The sequence below is a fragment of the Tachypleus tridentatus genome, chromosome 8 (assembly GCF_004210375.1).
Source record: "Tachypleus tridentatus isolate NWPU-2018 chromosome 8, ASM421037v1, whole genome shotgun sequence".
Lineage (NCBI taxonomy): Eukaryota > Metazoa > Arthropoda > Merostomata > Xiphosura > Limulidae > Tachypleus > Tachypleus tridentatus.
This window is the reverse complement of record NC_134832.1, coordinates 113,839,876-113,862,110: the sequence shown is the minus strand read 5'-3', so window position 1 is coordinate 113,862,110 and position 22,235 is coordinate 113,839,876. Positions and strand designations below refer to the sequence as shown.

The following is a 22,235-nucleotide window of genomic DNA, read 5'->3' as shown; positions in this document are numbered from 1 at the left end:
GATAGAATCCTGGATGAGCTGTGTTTGGGTATTATATCGGGCCTAAAGTTTGGAAAAGTATAAAAAAAAAGGCATGCATGAAGAAAATATGTTTATCTGTATAAAGAAGTTGATGTCCAAATACCTCAAAGCTGCATGTCCAGAGCAAGAACTTTTTATTAAATCACTCAGAAAGACATTAGATCATCAAGCATCTTTGTACGTTTTTTAAGAGGTAAGATGCTTATATGCTTGCAAGGTAGTGACAAATCTAACTACTTTATTGCAAATTTACTATTAAAAACTCTCATTTTGAAATTCCTTACACATCCCCAAAATCTGAAGAAAATATGGAATTTCTTGTTGAGAATCAGGATCCAGTATTACTAGAAACAACTCATGCAGCTCCGAAGATTAGAATGGACTGTGGAAACAACTCTGGTGATAGCTATTCACTCATAAGAACAGATCAACAACAGATCTTGATGAATACCAGAGTAATTTAGATTAGTATGAAAAGCAGCTAAAGGGAGCTGCCATATTGCACAAGATATATTGTATGCTGTATCAAGAAACAAGAAGTTGGCTCCAAAGCATGTGGGCATTGGCCTAACTTTTCACCAAACAAGAAGATCACAAAATCTTATTAACTTCTTTCATTCTGCTGGACATTCCATTGGCATCTTTACTGTACCAAAATTGATACAACTATTGCCAGTTGTATTATGGACAAGTTTAAAAACAAGGCGTCTATATTGCTGATGGCATTGTTTCTTACATACATGGCCACCTAATTTTTGTGTGATAGTACTTATGTTCTTGATGACACAACTGATGAGAAAACACCTTTCATTTTAACAAATGATGCTAAGGCAACGTGTTCCTCCTTCAAGAAGAAAATACAGTGACATATATACTTACTGAAGCAAGTCATTGAAGCAAGACATTCTGAAAACTTCACCGTCTCGATAAAGCAGCCACATGACCTCGGCCGTCTACACTGCCTTGCAAAAGTGTTTACCACTACCAATAATGTCACATTATGATGAAATACAAATAATGTTTTTATTCAAAATGTTAATGATAAAACTTCTCACTATTATGTGTGGAGCAAATTGAATGTCATCAAAACCTGCAAAGAAAATGTATGTATTGAAATTTACTTAAAGTATTCAGCCTTCTAACTCAGTACTTGGTGGAAACACTTTTGACAGCAATTATTGTTGAGAATCTTTTAAAATAGGTCTCTACCAGCTTTGCACAATGAGATAGTGCAGTTTTTATCCAATTTGCTCAGAAGAATTGCTCCACAAGTTTGACTGGGCCACTCCAGAACATTCTTTTTTTCCTTTTGAAATGTCGCTAGTGTGACTTTGGCCTCGTTATTCAGGTCATTGTTTTGCTGAAATTTGAGTTTTCGACCCACTTTTAGATTATTGACTGGCTCAAACAGGTTTTTGTCTAGTATTTGCCTGCACCATCCATCTTCCCCTCCATTCTAACAAGCTTGTCAATTTCTCCTGATAACAATGCATCTCCATAATATTATGCTGCACCACCATACTTGACAGTTGCAATGGTGTTAGCTGGGTGATCTGCGAAATGTGTACAGTATAATTTACATGCTTTCATGCAAACTCCTTTCGAGATTTAAGATTATTTTTATTGGCTTCTTTCTTGCCACTCGCCCATACAGGACAGCTTATGCGGGGACCGAGGTATTGTCGATGTATGAACACTGATTCCCATCTCAGACATGGAAATTTATAAATCTTTGAAACTCAGTGTTGGCTTTATAGTAGCATTCAGAACCAGTTTTCTGCTTATCCAGCTGCTCAGTTTGAAAGGGCAGCCTGATCTATTAGTAACTGGGTGGCATGAAGCACATTTCACTTTTTAATGATGGACTTCATTTCACTCAAAGGTATAATCAGCGACTTTGAAATTTTCTTGTAACCTTTTCCTGAACTGAGCTTCTCTAGTTCTTTATCCTAGACTTTTTAAACGTTCCTTGATCTTCATGGCTGGTCACCTCACTGTGTGAATGCTTGAAAATGCTTGAACACATGCATTTATTCTATAGTAAAGCTAAACCACTTTGATTACACACAGACAAAGACCATAACACCACTTTTGTGACCTTTCAAGAGTTGAATACTTATGCAATTGACAATATTCTCATAATAATATTACCTTACATAATATCATCGTTTTTTAGCTTTCTCAATTTGGAGTAAATTGTGCACATTTTAAATATAAAGTCTCATTTGAAAGTTTCATGACTGCAAGTTCACAAAGTAACAAAATTCAGAAACTTTCAAGGGGAATGAATACTTTTGCAAGACACTATATTTATGGTAAATAATGCCAAGTGAATACATGATTTGAGAATGGTGAGGAAAGGGGAAAAGCAAATCTCAAAAATGAATTATGAAACTTGAGTTCCTTCATGGTCAGTTTTCAATGAAGGTATCAGTGGTGACAATTCAGAGATAAAAAACCAGAACTGTATATTTTACAAGCAGCTAATGATGATGCTGACACTTTGACTACTGTAATAAACACATTCATGAAGATCACCACTCACCATGGACAGCCACTGAACAGCAAAGCAAGAGTTGACATTGAGAAATAAAGATACGTATGAAAACGTTATCTTACTTAATACAATAGACTAACACTGAGAGTTCTGACTATATGATGTCTGGTTGGAAGCTGATTTATTCGCAGATAAATCGACACAGTTTACGATTGAAGGTGCACCTTATTACAGCGCTGTGCTCGATTATTGTCTCCCGTATGAGGTACTCTCCAGAATAAATTGGGATAAACTCAAGGAATAACTTGACAATCGATCACCAGTGAATGATGTAAATTGTGGACTATGGGAGAAAGTTTTCGAAATAATTGAAAGCTCCCAGAATAAAGACCATGAAGATATTCCACAACGTACTGGTGCTCTGTGAGAAATATTTCAGGAAACAAGTTTCATGGATAAAACGAAAGAGTTCAATCCAGGACACTCCTCAAATCCAAATTCTTTGTACTGGAGAAAATACACGAACATGATAGAAATTCCAATAGATTTTTAATCGTACTAATAGAAAAGGCAATAGAAATTTTCATCTAAAAAAATTTAGAACCATGTTACCCTGGCTTGCGTGTATGACCACATAAATTATTCAAGATGAGAACCAGTACACATAACAGCAACAAGGATTCGAAAAGCATGCACTTGAATTTTATACAGAGATTATCACTGTAGACTTTGTTATTAAGAGGATCAATCACAAGTTTAGTGAAGTTCCACTTGATCATGCAATGAAAAAGGATAAATAAGATATGTAGAATTTCCAGTGGTATTATCGGAATCACCAAAAACAATTAGACTAGAGAAAAGTTATGTACTACCTGGTCAGAATGGTCACATGTTTTGCATGATATGGAAGTATTTTATGGACTAAAAATGAGGAAGATTATACTATAACTATCCGTAAAGATGCTCTCGAATTCAGTAGATGTACTGATGAGATGCTGTCCAGAAGCTTGTCACAAAGTTAATCAGATTTAAAATGTTCAATTCCAATATGTCTAAAAAATCAACTAGTTCTCACTTCTCTCGTGAAAATGTGCCTGAGGAAGATGATGTGTGCCCTGTAGAGTCTTCAGATACAGACACTCCACTTCTCAACTCTCTGGCTACCAGAGATGTAGTAACAGCAGGAACCATAACAGACCTCCTATCTGCAGAACAGCATAAAAAACTTGTTGATTAATGGCTTGTTTTCAAATCAGTGCCATTCTACAGTAAATTAAAGAGATATAATTCCAAACCTTTGGAACTGTATACAAATCATTTGTCATTAGGAAAAGTAGTGCAAACAATAAAAGCATCAAGGCAAACAGGCAACTTCTGCATCAATTGTTTGTTGTATCTCGAGCTGATCGTAATGTGAACGTGGAAGATATTCTCAAACATGAATTGTCACCTTTGTCATTTATTTGGTTAAAACCAAGAGAGAAATGAATTTCACTGCTAAATCTAAAGCCACTTCACTTCTCACAAAGAACCGCGATATTTAAACTACATCTCAATTGTCTAGTCATAATACCGAAGTGGAAAACTGTGTCATAATTAATGGACATGTTTTAATTCAAGCATTAGGAACACTATATGGTTGTCCTACATTTAATGAATACACTAGAGTATATTTCAAGTCAGTTATCTCAAAGTTTCATCAGACAGAGATTAAACGTGTGGATGTGGTGTTTGATCGATACCAGAATGATTCCATAAAAGTACTAACAAGGTTTAAGAAGTGAACGAGAAAACAAAACCCATTTCGCAAATTGACTGTCAGTGATGATGTTCCAAATTTAGAGCTAGTTCATTGTTCCTAATGGGAATAAGGCAGACATTGCTGAGAACCTTAGTAATTTTGTAACTGAGCAAATTGAACAAATATCTGGTGGGTGTGAGCTTGTAGTTGGTGGAGAATTCGCTGATAAATAGGCTCGAAAATGTACACTTAGACAAGATATATCAAAACTGGGAAACAACGACTAGGGGGCGGACACACGATTAGTTTTACATTCCCTTGAATGGCTTAATCGTGTATACAAAAAGGTGTTAATGAATTGTAGAAACACAGATATTCTGCTTCTGTTAATCCACTTCCTGGGAAACATATCTGGATGTGTGAAAGCACAGCCGAACAGAGAAAATGTTATCCTGACCATGAAATCAACACAAAGTTGCACAATGCTGTCATCAACAATATCCTGAGATTTCATGCTCTAACAGTATCGGAAACAACATTTTCACTTGCTGAATGTGGCAGAAGTTGACATGGAAGATATTCCTAAAGTACCCAACACTGGTTGGAGGGAAGAAACATATTAAGTTATTGAAAAATTTGTTTGTAGACTGTAAGGAAGTGTTTCCCCAGAAGTGTGGACATCATGCATCACAAAGTGTTTGTAAAGAACAAACGTGACTTGCAAAGTCTGCTTCCGATTAGTGAAGCAATGAAGTTACACATTATGTAAGGAAATTATCAAGAAAAGATACAGCTCCGAGCCAACAAACCTATCATAGAGGTTGGAAGCACTGCAGAAACACTTGAAGGATTAAACGTTATATGGAAGAAGCTGCCGTTCATTTCAGCCACTTGTTTTGAACTCTTGTCTTGTGGATGCGAAACAATAGAATACAAATGTTTCAAGAGCACTCTTAAATGAACATCAGCGTTTTCATGCAATATTATTAACTATTGCAAGCCCACTGAGTGACTTGGATGAGGGAATACTATGTAACTTTCGAAAACTTGAGCACATTATCACGTTGTGGAAACGCATATAGATGTTTAAAAATTCCAAAGCTGCCTGTACCAAACTGATAAACATATTCTGGTCGATTTCAATCTTCTTTCGTCTTATGAAAAAAAGTGAAAAATAACACCATTGATACGGCTACTCTTTGTTATTTTTTATCGAAGTGACCATGACGATTACCTAGGTCACATGTTATCGTGTTTTAAACTTTGTTTTAACACTTTTGGCAATATAAACAATTGTTATGTTTACAACACTGAAAATAGTAGTTGTTGAAAAGTTCAATTTTTTTTAGGTTTTTTATCCAAATGACCTTGAAATTCACCTTCAAGATTAAATACTGAGATGGTGTCCCCTCTGATTCAAACACTGGGCTGATATCGAAGACATTCAGTGATGGTACCAATTTGTATCAAAAGAAAATGTCATCAAAATGTTTAATAAATTTAACAGACTTGGCCAGCTGACTAGTAGCTTAAATAGTAAGTTCCAAGATTTACAACACTAATATCCAGGATTTCATTCCCCCCATGGACAGAGTGAAGATAGCTCATTATGAATCTTTGCGCTTAGCTAACAAATTAACTATGTACACAAACTTTATAGTTTTTCATACATTTGAAGCAAATATTTACATCAGGACAAGAAATATGTTTACTTATTTATACAAATAAAATTGTCGAACGTAATAGTGGAAGTTTAATTGAGTTACCTATTTGATGTTTAGCTTCGGCAAGAGCTCGGTTGATATCAGAATATCGAATACAAACAGACTCGACAGGACCAGAAAAATGGAGGGCTCTGAAAAACAATGAAAACATAACATGGTTTTATACATTAAATGTGTTTGTTATATACATACCAAACTGATGTGTAGGTTTTGCTAGCAACAGTATAAAACTACAGTTATTAGAATATAATCATAATTGAAAATTGTGTCAGAGATGTAATCAAGTTAACTTGATTGTATCCTTCATGAGCTAATGTTTCTTTTTACTTCATTTTTGCAATATCTGAAAGAAGAATATTAAGTTAGTTCTCACCTTGGTTTAAGGAAGTCAAAGAATCTACCGTAGGAGTGCGCTGGTGTTCTTCCGTGAAGTTGGACGGAAGTCCTTTGAAGAATCAGAGCACACTTTGAAGATGTTATGTCATGATATTCACCAGGTATTGCAGGAACATCGGAAATGCTGTTTAAAAGGCACAGTGCAGAATTCCAGAAAAGCAGCACTAAGAATACGAAATATAGTTGACACCTGGCAGATGAAAACAAAATTTTGTCAGTTTCCTTTGAACACGAACTCTTCTGATTTGCTTACAGCATATCTTAAAACTTACGAATGAAAGCAAGACAGAATATGAAATAATATATCAAAGAAATTACGTCTGCAGTATTCTGTGCCGATGAGGAATTTCGGGCAATACTGATTTATTTGGCTGCCAGGAATACAGTAGACATAGTAGTGGTCCAGATTTCCTTTTATATCAATGTACGAATAAGCTTTCTTTGTTGTTTTTTTTTTGGAATTTCGCGCAAAGCTACACGAGGGCTATCTACGAGGTCTGTTCAAAAAATACGCGGACTGACGTCATAAAACAAAATGTATTTTATTTAGAAGTTATAGGTCTAGGACCCCTTCAAAGTACTATCCTCCCCAACGCACACACTTATCCCAACGGTGTTTCCACTTATTGAAACAGTCCTGGTACGCTTCTTTTGTAATGTCCTCCAGCTCCTTCGTCGCATTTGCCTTAATCTCGGGAATCGTCTCAAATCTTCTTCCTTTCAAGGGTCTTTTGAGTTTGGGGAACAAGAAAAAATCGCAAGGAGCAAGGTCAAGTGAGTAAGGGGGTGAGGAAGAACAGTGATCGAGTGTTTGGCCAAAAACTCACGAGTTCTGAGGGCTGAATTTCGCAGCAACGCGGTGCATCTTCAATTTTTTAATCATAATCTCGTAACAAGATCCAACTGATATCCCACACTCTTCAGCAAGCTCTCTGACAGTCAGACGTCGATTTGCCCGCACCAGTGTGTTGATTTTGTCGACGTGTGGGTCGTCAGTTGACGTAAAAGAACGTCCAGGACGCTCATCATCTTCAATGGACTGTCGACCATCCTTAAAACGTCATGCCACTTGAAACATGTCGTACCCTTCATAGCAACATCATCGTAAGCCGTGTTAAGCATAGCAAAAGTTTCAGTCGCAGATTTTCCAAGTTTAACACAAATTTCACAGCAAGTCGTTGCTCCTTCAGGTCATTCATTCTGAAATCCGCCAAACGAAAAAATCGCACTTCACTTAAAACCGAGTAGCTAATACACAAATGAAGATATCTGCAATCGGGAAATGGCGTCGTAATCAGCTGATCTGTGCGAACCTAGCGACACCTAGCGGATTCTCCTGGAACCAACTGGAGCCACGCAATTCAAACAGTCCGCGTATTTTTTGAACAACCCTCGTATGCTAGCCGTCCATAATTTAGTAGTGCAAGACTAGAGGGAAGGCAGTCCTCTAGTTATCACCACTCACCGCCAACTCTTGGGCTACTCTTTTTACCAACGAATAGTGGGATTGACCGTCACGTTATAACGCCCCCAAATGAAAGGGCGAGCATGTTTGGTGCAACGAGGATTCGAATCCGCAACCCTTAGATTACGAGTTGAACGCCTTACCCCACTTGGCCATGCCGGGCTATGTATAAGCTCAGGAAACAAGATTTTCTCTGTATATATAAGTAGAACTGATTTGAAAATGCACTATTAATATCAGCATAGGCGAATATATTAAGTTCATTTTGTAGCAAAAAGTTAGCGAGTTAAAAATGTCGTGTTATATATATACACCATTTATATTTGAAAATTTTAAATTATCAAGCAAAGAAACTTTAAAGTGTCGAACAAGGTGCATAACAGTGTAGAATCACCAAGTCTTGAGGTCAAAGCCTGTATTGTGTGCTAGTTACTTTTTAATACAGCTTTGTGACTAAACGTCAGCATTATTTTTACCTTTTGAAAATTATTAAGGAAAAACTCGAAACAGAAAAAAGAAGCTGTTTTTGTATGAAAGTCTTGCCAACTGCTTAGATTATTAATTCATATCCGTATCATTGTCATTAAGGTTTACTGCCCTAAAAACTGGGCTTCTTTTTAATCCCCTAATCTGCTTTCCAACAATCAAATTGTTACGTTCAGATAATGTACATAGCGTAGAACAAACCTTCAAAATCATATAAATACACAATAATAAGCTACAACGTTTCTTCTGGGCGTTATTCTTTCAAAATAAACCATTAGAATCTTTAACATGATTAATTTTAAACCTATAAGGTTATATTCACAGAGGGGAGGGATTTATCACCTTTGGCTAAGGACTGATCTAGAGAACACATGATTTTATATTGTTCCAAGCTAGTAATTTTGGCTAAGTAGTAACCTAGCTAAAGCATTATTTATTGTGTTCTCATCAACAATTTCGCTATATGTGGACCCAGGTAAAACGTAATTTGTGTTTTTCAAAACTACAGATTATTGGCTACAAAATGGCTAACAGATAACATGATTTAGTCTTATAAAGCCACTAAGTTTGGTTGATGCGTATTTAGTAAAACATATGACATAAGGTTTGGAGAGACCAATGGGAAGCACGATATGCGTTGCTCAATTCCAGTAATTCGATTGGAGAGACACTGAGAAAGAAAAATTTGTACTGGTGACAACCCGTAGTTTTCGCTATCGTGTGACTTAGTAAAATCATCGTTTTTCTCTTTGTCTCCAGAGTGACCTTGAGGAAATATTACCATAAACAAAAAAAAAATAAAATGAATTAGGCACTCTCAGAAGGTAGATCTTCCCTCTTCAGGGATGGCTTGGGGAAACTTTGTTTGTGCAACTGAAAGCTAGTGACTTTGGCTAAACAGATAAAGATAGGAAATATATTTTGTATTGTTTAAGTCCAATGATTGTTTTTAATGCGTAATCTACAATATAATCCTTGAATGTGTAGTGATAGTCGATCAAACTTTCTTTACAATATCCACTGCTGACGAGGCCTTTCGCTCAAAACCACTGCTCATCACGCCATCTTAGATACAATAGACATTGTTCGGTCCAAAACGTGTAAATCACTACGTCTTGTGCCCCACAGTGATTCAGCGGTAGACATGAAGTCTTATAACGTTTAAAACGAATTTTCGATACTCCTGATGAGCATAGCACAGATAGCCTGTTGTGCACTCTTGAGCTTAACGACAAACAAAAAAAAAAAACACATGTTGTTTTTCATGACGTAACCGTAATATCCAAGTAGCGAGAAATGATCTCCAACTCAGCAGATATTTTTATCAACTTTTTTCCAAAGTTTCAGGACAGACAAAAAATGGAACTGGCATTTTTCAACTTGAATATCACAGACAACAGTATTGGTATCTAAACTGATGTGCGAGTTTATGCTTTAAACACCACAAACAACAATAGTATTAATATCTAAACTGAAGAGTGAGTTTATGTTCTAAACACCACAGACAACAACAGTATTAGTATCTAAACTGATGTGTGAGTTTATGCTCTAAACACCACAGACAACAACAGTATTAGTATCTAAACTGAAGAGTGAGTTTATGTTCTAAACACCACAGACAACAACAGTATTAGTATCTAAACTGAAGAGTGAGTTTATGTTCTAAACACCACAGACAACAAAAGTCTTAGTATCTAAACTGAAGAGTGAGTTTATGTTCTAAACACCACAGACAACAACAGTATTAGTATCTAAACTGAAGAGTGAGTTTATGTTCTAAACACCACAGACAACAACAGTATTAGTATCTAAACTGAAGAGTGAGTTTATGTTCTAAACACCACAGACAACAAAGTCTTAGTATCTAAACTGAAGAGTGAGTTTATGTTCTAAACACCACAGACAACAACAGTATTAGTATCTAAACTGAAGAGTGAGTTTATGTTCTAAACACCACAGACAACAACAGTATTAGTATCTAAACTGATGTGTGAGTTTATGCTCTAAACACCACAGACAACAACAGTATTAGTATCTAAACTGAAGAGTGAGTTTATGTTCTAAACACCACAGACAACAACAGTATTAGTATCTAAACTGAAGAGTGAGTTTATGTTCTAAACACCACAGACAACAAAAGTCTTAGTATCTAAACTGATGTGTGAGTTTATGCTCTAAACATCTATGAAGACTAAACCTGCGCCTTTTTTTAAAATCTGTTTGTTTATATACGTTAGGACCTTTTTTCGAAGTTGAACAGTCAAGTATATTTTGATAAGCAAACTTGTATGGTAAGTAAAATTCGTTTTTCAAATCATTGCTCTTTGAATTTCTAAAGATAACATGTTGACCCTGACGTGACATGTTTAATGAATAGGCACTCGTTTGATAGTGAATTGATCATAGTTAAGCTATTTGTAGACGAAAGTGTTAAATAACCCTAATAATGCAAAACAGTGCATTAAGCTATTTAATTGAGAAGCAGCCCTAAAACTGCAAGTTTATCTCTTTGTGGGTTAAGCACAGAGCTATGCAATAGACCGTATTAGCTGTGCCTACCATGGATATCGAAACCAATTTTTAGCGTTATAAATCCGCAGACGTATTGTTGAGCCGCTAAGAAGACGAAACTTTAAGTATCAGACATAAAAGTGAATACATCTTGTACATAAGTGAATATAATGCACCTGATATATACTTGTAATCACAGATATTTCCACCAACTGGAACTTACTGTTCAAGTTATGCTTGTATGAATATAAGGTATGTTACATTACAAAATTTAGAACACTAATCTTGTCTTTAATAATACTTTTATTTTTATCAAATGAATAGACCAGCTTACATCATACTTTATATGAGTTGATAGGATGTAAAGGGACTGAGGGGAAGTTTTAATTTGTCAATGTTGTTTGTTTTTAGACTCAAAATAACAGTATTAGCAGTTTGTGTTTAAACCACAACATTCAGCGTTATAAGCTCTCAAGCCTGTAATGAACTCAAAATCACGTAGTGTTTATAAAAATAGATTTGAGGTGATCCAGAAATCCATTTTATATGCCGCGCTGCTGAAGAAGTTGCAATTTTTTATCTTGTATACGCCTTTTAATGCTCATATAATATTAAAAGTGACCCAATTACCGGTCACTCAGAAAATGTAAAACATTTTTTTATATTAATATCCATTTCGAAAAACCCAGGATAATTAAGAGGTTTATAAAGTCGTATAACTTGACACGAGATAGTGACTGTTCACGTGCATTTGTCTAATGTCACTTTTTTTTTAACAGCACGAGAACATTTTTGCACGAAGTCCTCTATGATCACTCGTGACTGGAAAAATAAACATGTCTAATTAAGGTGATAGAACAATTACCAGTTATTTTTGAACCATATTTTCTATTCTAATGACGATAATTCTGAAAGATAAAATGATTTTTTTTTAAATACAAATTGTTTTGAGAGGAATAAATATTATGTTCTCGTAATCTCTAGCTAAAGAGAAGTTAAGATACTTGTTGGATGTTTTTAGTGTGACCTGTTGATGAAGTTATGGGTGTAACCACAATAAACAAACAAAACTGCTGTTTAAAAACTGTAACTTAATGAGAACATTTATAGTAAAAAAAGTGAAATAAATAACTGGACGTGAAAGAAGAATAATAAACTGAAAGTGCACACGAGTTTTTAATTATGTGTAAATGTATTGAGTTATTTGAACTACAAATTTGGATTTTCGCTTTGTGTTATGCATACAATATTAACTCATTTTACATAAAAAACACTTTCAATTCAAAATAGTACTTTGCAACAATACTGTTGTTGTTGTTGTTTTTAGTGTAAATCTGCACAATAAACTATATGGACTCCGTCCATCTTGGGAAGTTAACGTTGTAAGCTCATAATCTATCTCTGACCCACCAGGCGTTTAGTTTTGCTGTTGTTACAGTTATATAATGGGCTCTCTGTGCCTGCCCACTGTGCGTTTCGAAATCCAGTTTTTAGCGTTATAAGCCCTTACACGTACTGCTGAGCCACTAGGGTCTCACCAATGAACGCCACAACAATAACATATATTTAAAAGTATAAATGAAATTATAACATACCTAGAGTCATCTAGTGATATATTGCAGATTTAAACTTTGTAAAACTAGAAATCTTTCTTTCTTTTATTTTTTAACAATATGTTAAAAATACAGAACGATGATTCTTTAAAGATAATAAATATGTTTCTATATCATTTATTCTTTGCTTTCACCTCTGGACGTTATTATTGTCCCTCGATAGTACAGCAGTAAGTCTACGGATTTACAAGGCTAAAATCAAGGGTTTGATTCCCCTCGGTGGACTCAGCAGATAGCTCGATGGAGCTTCGCTATAAGAAAACACACACACGTTATTATTGTGTCCATCGTATTCTGTATTTCTCTGTTTAGCAAAAAATGAATCTTTCATAAAAGTTGATTTAAGAAAACAAGTTTAATGTTCTAGTCACTTTCCTTTAAACTAATTACCAAAAAAGAAAATACAATAAGCTTAGTGATTAGGGGGGAGTTTTTATCACCTCTTTATAATTATTGTTTGAACTAAATGACAAAGTGAATTATTGATCCATCCTGATCTACTCACGTTACTCTAACACTTGGTTCATGCTGCCCACTTCAGTCATAATATTTTACCGTGTTTCAGTATCAGTTGTACGAATGGAGTAACATTGAGTATAAGAAAACTTACTACACCTTGATTCACTCACGCTGCTCTAAATAGGAACAGTTAAAACTTGCCTGAAATTAACTTTCTTTAAGTATGAAGTATCCAATGTCCCACATTAATAATCTATTAACATCATTCCTAAGCTAATGAGAAACATGTTTACTTTTTGACCTGACTTTTGTAAATTGAATATAGAAATATTTTCATGTACCTTTTCTAATTAAATATATGTATACACATGCACGTTTTGTAATTCAAAGAATTATATACGCAATAGAAAATGTGTGTCTTGTGGTTGATTACTACAGACATCAACAGTTATATACGTGTAAGTATAGCTAGTTATCATAGATACCGTTATATGTATATAAACGTAATATGGTATACATTTCTGTCAAACAATCATTCATATAAACACTGAACTTAGAACGAGTTACTATATACACTAATATCTATAAAGAAAGGTAATATAAGTCTAGTTACTGTAGATAGTATTATCGGTATACAAAATTAACCAGGAATGAGTTACTATAGACATTATCACGCACATACCAACTTAATTTGGAATGAATTACTACAAACATAGTTATTTATGTACAAACTTAACCTGGAATGAGTTACTACAGACACGAACATATATTTATGTATATGTAAACTTAACCTGGAATGAGATATTACAGGCACGAACATATGTACATATATAAGCTTAACTTGGAATGAATTACTACAGGTACGATCATCTATATGTAAGCTTAACTTCGGTGAGATTATTATAGATACAATCATCTATAATAAATTTCAGTCTGGAAAGAGCAACTAGAGACATCAGAAATGTACGCGCATTTATTTTTAGAGCGAGTTTTCTGTTCTCTCTATATAAACTTTACGTTCAGTGCATTACCCATATTTAACTGAAAACAGTGTGAACTAACGCTATGGAAGTTCTTGTCCATGACTTAGTACATACATTGTCTGCGCTTCACGTGACATCAAAATAAGCAACATCTCCTTTTTCTTTAAACACGTTTGACGAGTCACCAAAGACAAACCTGTAACAGGATGATCTTCACAGAGGTTTATAATTCAGCATGCAAGGCCCGAGGGAAGAACAATGTTGTTTACATACAGAAGTACTCAAACGTATCCCATCGATTAAAATCAAGAGCACAAGAGCTTCGTGTTCAAAATTTTAAAGTAATAAAAACAAACAACAAACTACTTTAATTTTAGTGCACTTAGAATTCCTGTTATGAGTTTGTTAACGGGAAGACATTATGTACTCAGTAGCTAAATTGTTATTTATCTATAAAATAGCAGTTCAATAACAAATAAATGCAGTGAGAATTCGTAACTTACCCATGATTAAAGTTTTGCATCGGGGAAGTTACGATTAGAAAATGAAACCAACCATAAAAATAAAAAGTTTCTGATTTCACACTGGACAAAAACACCACATAGAGGTTTTACAACAAAACTAACCCTTCACTGGGGTAGTAGTTGTTATTCCCTATATACGTGTGTGTGTTTTGTAATTTTGCTATAGTGTTGTGGTTTTCGCTAAACAGTTTCAAAACAGCTAAACCAGACTACTTATGATTTCATGATAGAATCCTTTGTTTTATGACGTCATATTCATCATCTTTTAGTAGCACTCCCAAAATGATTGCGTATTAATGTTAAATCCACTGTTATAAGTTACGCAACTTATTTATATTGATATACATACATGTGGCGCACAATGTACAGACATTCAATTTTCATAAATTATTTGGAATAAACCTTCTAATTCTTACGTTCACTTTTTCGATTTTTCCGGAACAACAGCGAAGGCATTTGTAAACTTAAGTGGATGCATGTTTTATATTGTTTCGTTTTTTTTTAAAGTTTATCCTGTCTATATGCTACACAGTTACGGATATAAAGCAGTGAATGCCAGAGAATCCCTTGGATTTATCCCAAACTTCTGTGAAAGCACATTAATCTCCTGAAGATATTTAGTAGTGATACGATCTACACAACATGGATATATATATGATCAACCACGAGAACAACGTAGGGATTCAAGGAACTACATCTGCACAAGAAAATAAGAATACTGTATTCTGTGGATTCTGTGGTACAGGGCATAGCTACAAACAGATGTCGTGTCGTAACCTTTAAGGCACGACGTAGCGACAGAAATAATTATTACATTACATTTAGAAACCAGACACCCACTTTTGACAGACAAATGAAAGAGATAATTATTACACTACATTTAAAAGCTAGACATCTACTTCTGACAGACAAACGAAAGAGAAAATTATTACACTACATTTAGAAACCAGACACCTACTTCTGACAGACAAACGGAAGAGATAGTTATTACACTACAGTTAGAAACTAGACACCTACTTCTGACAGACAAACGGAAGAGATAGTTATTACACTACAGTTAGAAACTAAACACCTACTTCTGACAGACAAACGAAAGAGAAAATTATTACACTACATTTAGAAACTAGACACGTACTTCTGACAGACTAACGCGGAAAAAATTTCATTTATCAACTCGTGAGTTTCGTATGTCCTTACAATCCTGTACACCGTTTAATTATGAGAATTAGGTAAGTTGTTGAGTACCGGGCGATCCATTGTGGAGAATTAAACCCCGGATTTTCGTGTTGAGAGTCTATAGACTTACCGCTTACCCATTGGAGGACTCGTTAAATAATAAATTTCACAAAATATGAAAATTGTATTAACCTGAACTATAAATTTCAGTCAAAATCCGGTTGAAACGTACTAAGTATGCAAGAAGTTATGGTCTTTCTAACTAGACGGATCAGGATGTATAAGATTTTGTATCGAAGTAATATTAGAAAGGTGACATCATCAGTACGTAGCCTACTTTGATCGGAAGTTAGTTTGTTTTTATGGTTGTCTGTAACTATTAGGGGTAGACAACAGCTTCCTGAAGATGTAAGTGGGACATTTTTCATCAATGATAATTTTAAAACAATTTTTTTTTAAAAAGCTGCCGATAACGAGTAGAGTGTCTTTGCTTGAAAAGTTCGGTTCAGTAATGTACTTGGTTCAAAAGAGTAGAATAAAAGTACCACAGTTAAATATCACCGGGCAGTAAACACGACCAGGCAACAAACCGCTCTGGGCGATGACGTATAATCACTTCAATGTGAATAAGCAACAACATTTTCAAAAGGAATCTGACTCAAATTAAGGGGCATTTGCTCCAGAAAATAGAATTTCACAATTTTCAAAGCTTGAGGTATATTAACGAAATTTACAAAAGTCAGGGCGGCAATCCTTAAGATATCATGTATCTCGGCATGACGTAAAGAAAAGACTTGTTTAGGTGACATAATATTGGTACAGGGTATTTCAAATCCTGATGCATGAGACAATAACCGCTACGTGAAATCTGTACTTGAAATCATCGTGAAACGTTTCTCTATAACAAGAAACAGAGGAACAGACACGAGAATGTATTATCATCGAAATTTTCTGTCCTTTGAAGCATGTCTAAGTTACTTTGCTAACTACGTAAACCTTTCTTAGTGTGGTGTTTCATATAACATTTACCCGTGTACCTTTTCGAGACATTACGGGGCTGTAATTTTGTTTAGTGCTATGTCATTGCACTATGAATCTCTACAAAGCTTTAAGATACCACCAGAGCAAAACAATAAAATTCGTTACGCAATGCCACCTAGAATATAATTGTTGTTGTTATGAATGTATAAATATCTGTATTTTCCATAATGATATTTCAAGTACGGTATACAATTCGTAAGACTTGTGATTGAAATAATATATGTATTTGAAACAATCTTGAATCTAGAAGCATATATTTATATGCTAATACTTTTAGGGGTTTCTTATTTATTAGTAGTAAAAATTTAGTGACAGACCACAAACATACAAATATAGCGTTTCACCCTTGGCTAACCCACCTCCCCCCAAAACAAAAATCCAGCTACGTATTAGAGAAAAAAAAACCAAAAAAAAAACGGGAAAACATAAACAATGTACCAGATAAATGACAAAGTTGTAGTTGTGTTTCCATAAATAAAATTATGTTTTGTGCCTATAGATATATATAAAACTAGACCTTCTTTCAATTTAGAAATAATGAAAGCCGTTTTTTTTTGTTAAACCAGAATACCAGCTTACTTACCAAAATGTATACGTTTCACCCCACCTTTTATTTAATATTAAATCATTTTCAGAGTTCATAAGACAAATTGTTTACTTCATTATAAATACAAACATTTTAATTTTTTTTTCACAAATAAGAAAAGAATTGTGTTGGTTTCCTTAGTGTTTAAATCGTACCTGAAATGTTGTGCCAATGTTAGAGGAAGATAAACATTTCCTGACATCTCTTTCTAATGTCAATAACCGTTACGTAACACAAGTGTTCGTACACTATAGATGACATGACAATGCTATGAGATTGTAAGATATACAGAATAGTAAAGAACTGAAGTAAGGAAAGGAGAATTTCATAAGTTATATAGAAAGCCATGATAATAAGAGAGCTTGGGACAAGACATTTATCATTTCGACTTGTATGGAATATCTAAGGTTGCATAACACTATTCGACACTAGATTTACTTCCACAGATTTCCCGAAAACCTATTTCAAGAGTATATAAAGCCAAAATTAAGAGCAACAAATATATTTATTTATTGTTTTTATAGTTGTTGTTTTTTGTCATGCTGTGTTGTAACCTATAACGTTTAATCATTCTTATGATTCATGGCTTGCATACACTTTACTGGCATCACGATAGTACATATTTCTACGTTAAACGTCCCTTATATGATGTAATTTTAGTAACTACTGGCTGAACGACAGACAACACACTACTGTAAAGTGATGTGTGTGGTTAAAGCAGGTGACCCCTGAGAAATGAACAGTTTACACAGCGTAGAGTAATTGTTTTAAATATAATTCAGGTAATAACTGTAAACTAGATATTTGAAACCAAAGAAACGGAGTTTCACTAATGTATAAGGAATGCATTATACACTACTGGGAAGATACGTCCATATCTTCTGGTACAAGGCTTTATATCCGTTTAGTGTGTTTTATGTTTTCTAAAATTGTTTTTAGTTGTGATTCAGAGAGATTAATGAACTCAGGCATAGTTGAGTAAAAGCCAACTCACACTGGTTTTGATATTTCTTTATATGTAGGTCAGAACTTAATCATCGTTTGTTTAGTTCTCCACGTTATACTAGACGAATATAATGTTTACTGAGGTTGCTTGCACTTCGTAAGATCGACGTTCCAGGCGCCATGTTACCCTTGGCACGATTTCTTTCATTGTTGATCATGCTCTCTTTGACAGGCCCCGGCATGGCCAGATGGTTATGGCACTGGATTCCTAATCTAAGGGTTGCAGATTCGAATGCTCGTCACACCAAACATGATCGCCCTTTTAGCTGTGGTGGCGTTATAATGTGACGGTCAGTCCCACTATTCGTTAATAAAAGAGTAGCCCAAGAGTTGGTGGTGGATGGTGATGACTAGCTGACTTCCCTCTAGTCTTACACTGCTAAATTAAGGACGGTTAGCGCAGGTAGCCTTCGAGTAGCTTTGCGAGAAATTCAATACAAACTAAACTAAACCTCTGACAGTTATCTTACTCATTGTTAATCGATACCACAACTTCCACTGTGCGAACGATGTCTGTTTTAAACCATATATCTCGATGAACGTTTTATTAAACATTCGATGTACATAGACACCGCTTTCCAATACCATGTGTAAGGTTACCAAAAGCACGAATTCTTTTGACTTCTGGTAAAGATCACCATCTTTGTGTAATATGTGAAGCTATATTTCCAGGATGATTTGATGAACAAATGCAATGCCATAATTCCACTTTTCAATATAATTCTCATCTCATCACACAGTTATACAAGTATTTTCAGAGCGTTTTACGGTTTATATATTTTTTTTGTTTTAGCCTACACTGTAATTTAACCAACTCGCGAATATTTAGAAGTAAAATTTTTACACCACATTGTAATTATTCAATAATTAGTAAAACAACCACAAAAATCTTTCACCGAACCCAAAATTCTCTTTCATCTCAACAACAAAGAAACATCTGGTTACCCAAACTTGTTTAAAGTTATAATAATGGTTCAGAAAAAACATATAATGTATTTTTGATTTTGAATTTCGTGCAAAGCTACATGAGGGCTATTTGCGCTAGCCGTCCCTAATTTAGCAGAGCAAAACTAGAGGGAAAGCAACTAGTCATCACCATCCACCACCAACTCTTGAGCTACTCTTTTACCAACAAATGGTAGGACCGACCGTTACATTATAACACCCCCACGGCTGAAAGGGTGAGCATATTTGGTGTGACGGGGATTCGAACCCATGACCCTCGGATTGCGAGTCGAACACCTTAACCGCCTGGCCATACCCGACCTACATATAATGCATAAATCATTTTAGTATTCTTGAGAGCAAGAATAGGGCAGAATAACCAATGCCAAGTAAAAAACAAACTAGCCACCTTTCAAACCAACGAATTTCGCCAAGTGAACGATTCTCCTTACGTCTGTTGTAGTATAAGATTTCATTTTTTGTTTTCCCATTAGAAGTCTGAGCAAAATGAACGTTTAGTTTACTTGCAATTTTGTTATTCGAAGATTCGGAGCTAATTTTACATGTATGGTCAGCAAAATCATGAACTCAATTCATGTACTTTGAGAGATTTCTCTAAACTTTGGTTCAATAGCACACGTAGAGAACACACACTATATTTGTAAATGAAATTGAGGCGTAGTGTGTCGCAAAGAAATCAGTCGTTTAATACTGATTCGCGTAAGGGTACATATATACGTGTGTATGTGTGTGTTAAATGTATTTTACAGTATAGGTTGTATTGATAAAAGATTTCCATGTTAAAATATATTTATTGTGACGAGAAACCCACTTGAAGTACAAAATGTATTCTGAAGACAGCTGGTATGGACATTAAAACTTTAGTTCACTTTATTTTATGAAAGTTTCAATACCCATACCAGCCGTCTTTAGAATATGTTAAAAGGGATTATTTAACGAAACTGGTTGTCTGTTATTCCACCAAAGCAATAAAGTAATGAAAAAGTGGTAACAAAAGAGAGTGAATATTCTTAACATCATATTGGTATATATATGGAAGAATAGATGTATTCAGAAAGATTGCAGGCTCTTTATATGAAATCCTATTTAAGGGACGCCACCGTTGTTTAAATGTATCCCTGAAAGTAGTTCACCTAAATTTGATTAACTGAAGCAGTCTGGTACATTGCATGTGAACGTGTGCTCATAAGTAGAACAGCGTCTTTACACTTGATCTGGGATAAGTCTCAACTCTCGCTCTTCGCTTTTGTTTGTTTGTTTGTTTGGAAATTTCGCACAAAGCTACTCGAGGGCTATCTGTGCTAGCCGTCCCTAATTTAGCAGTGTAAGACTAGAGGAAAGGCAGCTAGTCATCACCACCCACCGCCAACTCTTGGGCTACTCTTTACCAACGAATAGTGGGATTGACCGTCACATTATACACCCCCACGGTTGGGAGGGCGAGCATGTTTAGCGCGACGTGGGCGCGAATCCGCGACCCTCGGATTACGAGTCGCACGCCTTACGCGCTAGGCCATGCCGGGCCCTCGCTCTTCGCGAAAGTACAGAGAAGGAAACTATCTCGCATGTCCTGTATTTAATTCATCAACAACCATGTTATATATATACACATATATTTCATATCTTGTTATAAGGTCTTATTAGTGTGGTCAATAATTCCTTCTTTGTGCATAAATTCGCGTAAAATACATGCGAATCACATGGTCTTCAAACACACGCGTCAAAAATAAAGTTGAAAAATAAAGTTGTTTGTTTCTTGACTTTCGCACAAAGCTACACGAGGGCTATCTACGATAGCCGTTCCTAATTTAGCAGTATAAGACTGGAACAATTAATCATCACCACCCACCGCCAACTCTTGGGCTACTCTTTTAACAACGAATAGTGGGATTGACCATCACATTATAACAGCCACATGGCTGAAAGGGCGAGCATGTTTGGTGAGACCGGAATTCGAACCCGCGACTCGCACGTTACGAGTCGAACGACTTAACCCATCTGATCAAGCTGAAATGTAATAGTTATTTTTAACATATAACACAAATGTACTTCCTGATAGGATCTAACTCAAATATAAGTACTTACTTCGAAGTAAAATTCAGTCTCAATAAATTTTCACTCTGTTACTACTATCATTCCCATTCATACAGCCAGTGTTTTTGAGAATTAGTTGTGAGATAGTTAGTTTTGAGAGTTGAAGATGAGAAGAAATGTAACTTACCTCATCATCTTCAAAAGTCTTTAGTAGCTGTATTCTTAATCAGTTGTTGTTATCCCTGAACAGTGTAATGAAGGACAGCCACATCGACGGCGTCTACCTTATAATCAATCAATCGTATGTAACAGTTTTTCTTTTGAAGAATGGCTGATCTTTTTAATGTTCAATAGCTATAAAATGAGGATCACAAATTTAAGTACATAAAACCGTAAGAGAAAAAAGAAGTTGTTAACGTTTGTAATCCAAGAATTAAATATTTTGACTTAGACGGATTGAATTTTATAACGTTGTTGGGGGTCTACGACTGGTATATTGGATTACTTCCACGCTTTGTTGCAAGCAACGGCAAAAGTCGCTACTAAAATTAAAACGTTGTTAATATCAGAGCTACTATAACCACGTGGCTTATCGTGCTAATGAGATCAATATGCACGTGGTATTCATTATTTTGGCCAGAAAATTTCTTTATTTCATCGTAATAAGCGATTATATGTGAGCTGTGATTGGTGTAATGCGTAACCTACTTGCAGCTTATTGGTTGGAGACTAAGAACCATTACAACGTCTTTGTATACGAAGTTAATGTACAACTAACATATTTGGCGAGGATTTTAGCATAGTTGCTTCTTTCTCATTCGTTCTGTCAATTTTTGCCCTAAATTATTTCATACACTAGATTTGCAAGAATAGAACGTCGGTGACCTTACTATCTAGATAGTACCGCGCCTCGTGCACGCCTTAGTGCGAGGAACATCTCAAATGTTTTCTTTGTTGTTGACACGAGTACTGGCTTTCGTGTTCTTGTGAGAAAAAAGGTGGCATAA

At 35.2% G+C, this 22,235-nt stretch overlaps 1 protein-coding gene across 1 annotated transcript in view; it reads right to left on the bottom strand.

The window, feature by feature from the left end:
- LOC143223243 (peroxidase-like) overlaps positions 1–22,013 on the bottom strand; it is a 47,643-nt gene extending 25,630 nt beyond the window's left edge. The window contains exons 1-3 of the mRNA XM_076450936.1: positions 21,416–22,013; positions 6,357–6,569; positions 6,026–6,114 (exon numbers count right to left, since the gene is read on the bottom strand). Coding sequence (XP_076307051.1) covers positions 6,026–6,114; positions 6,357–6,569; positions 21,416–21,423 — 310 coding nt within the window. The 5' untranslated portion in view covers positions 21,424–22,013. The remainder of the gene's footprint in view (positions 1–6,025; positions 6,115–6,356; positions 6,570–21,415) is intronic.
- Positions 22,014–22,235: the final 222 nt, after the last annotated feature.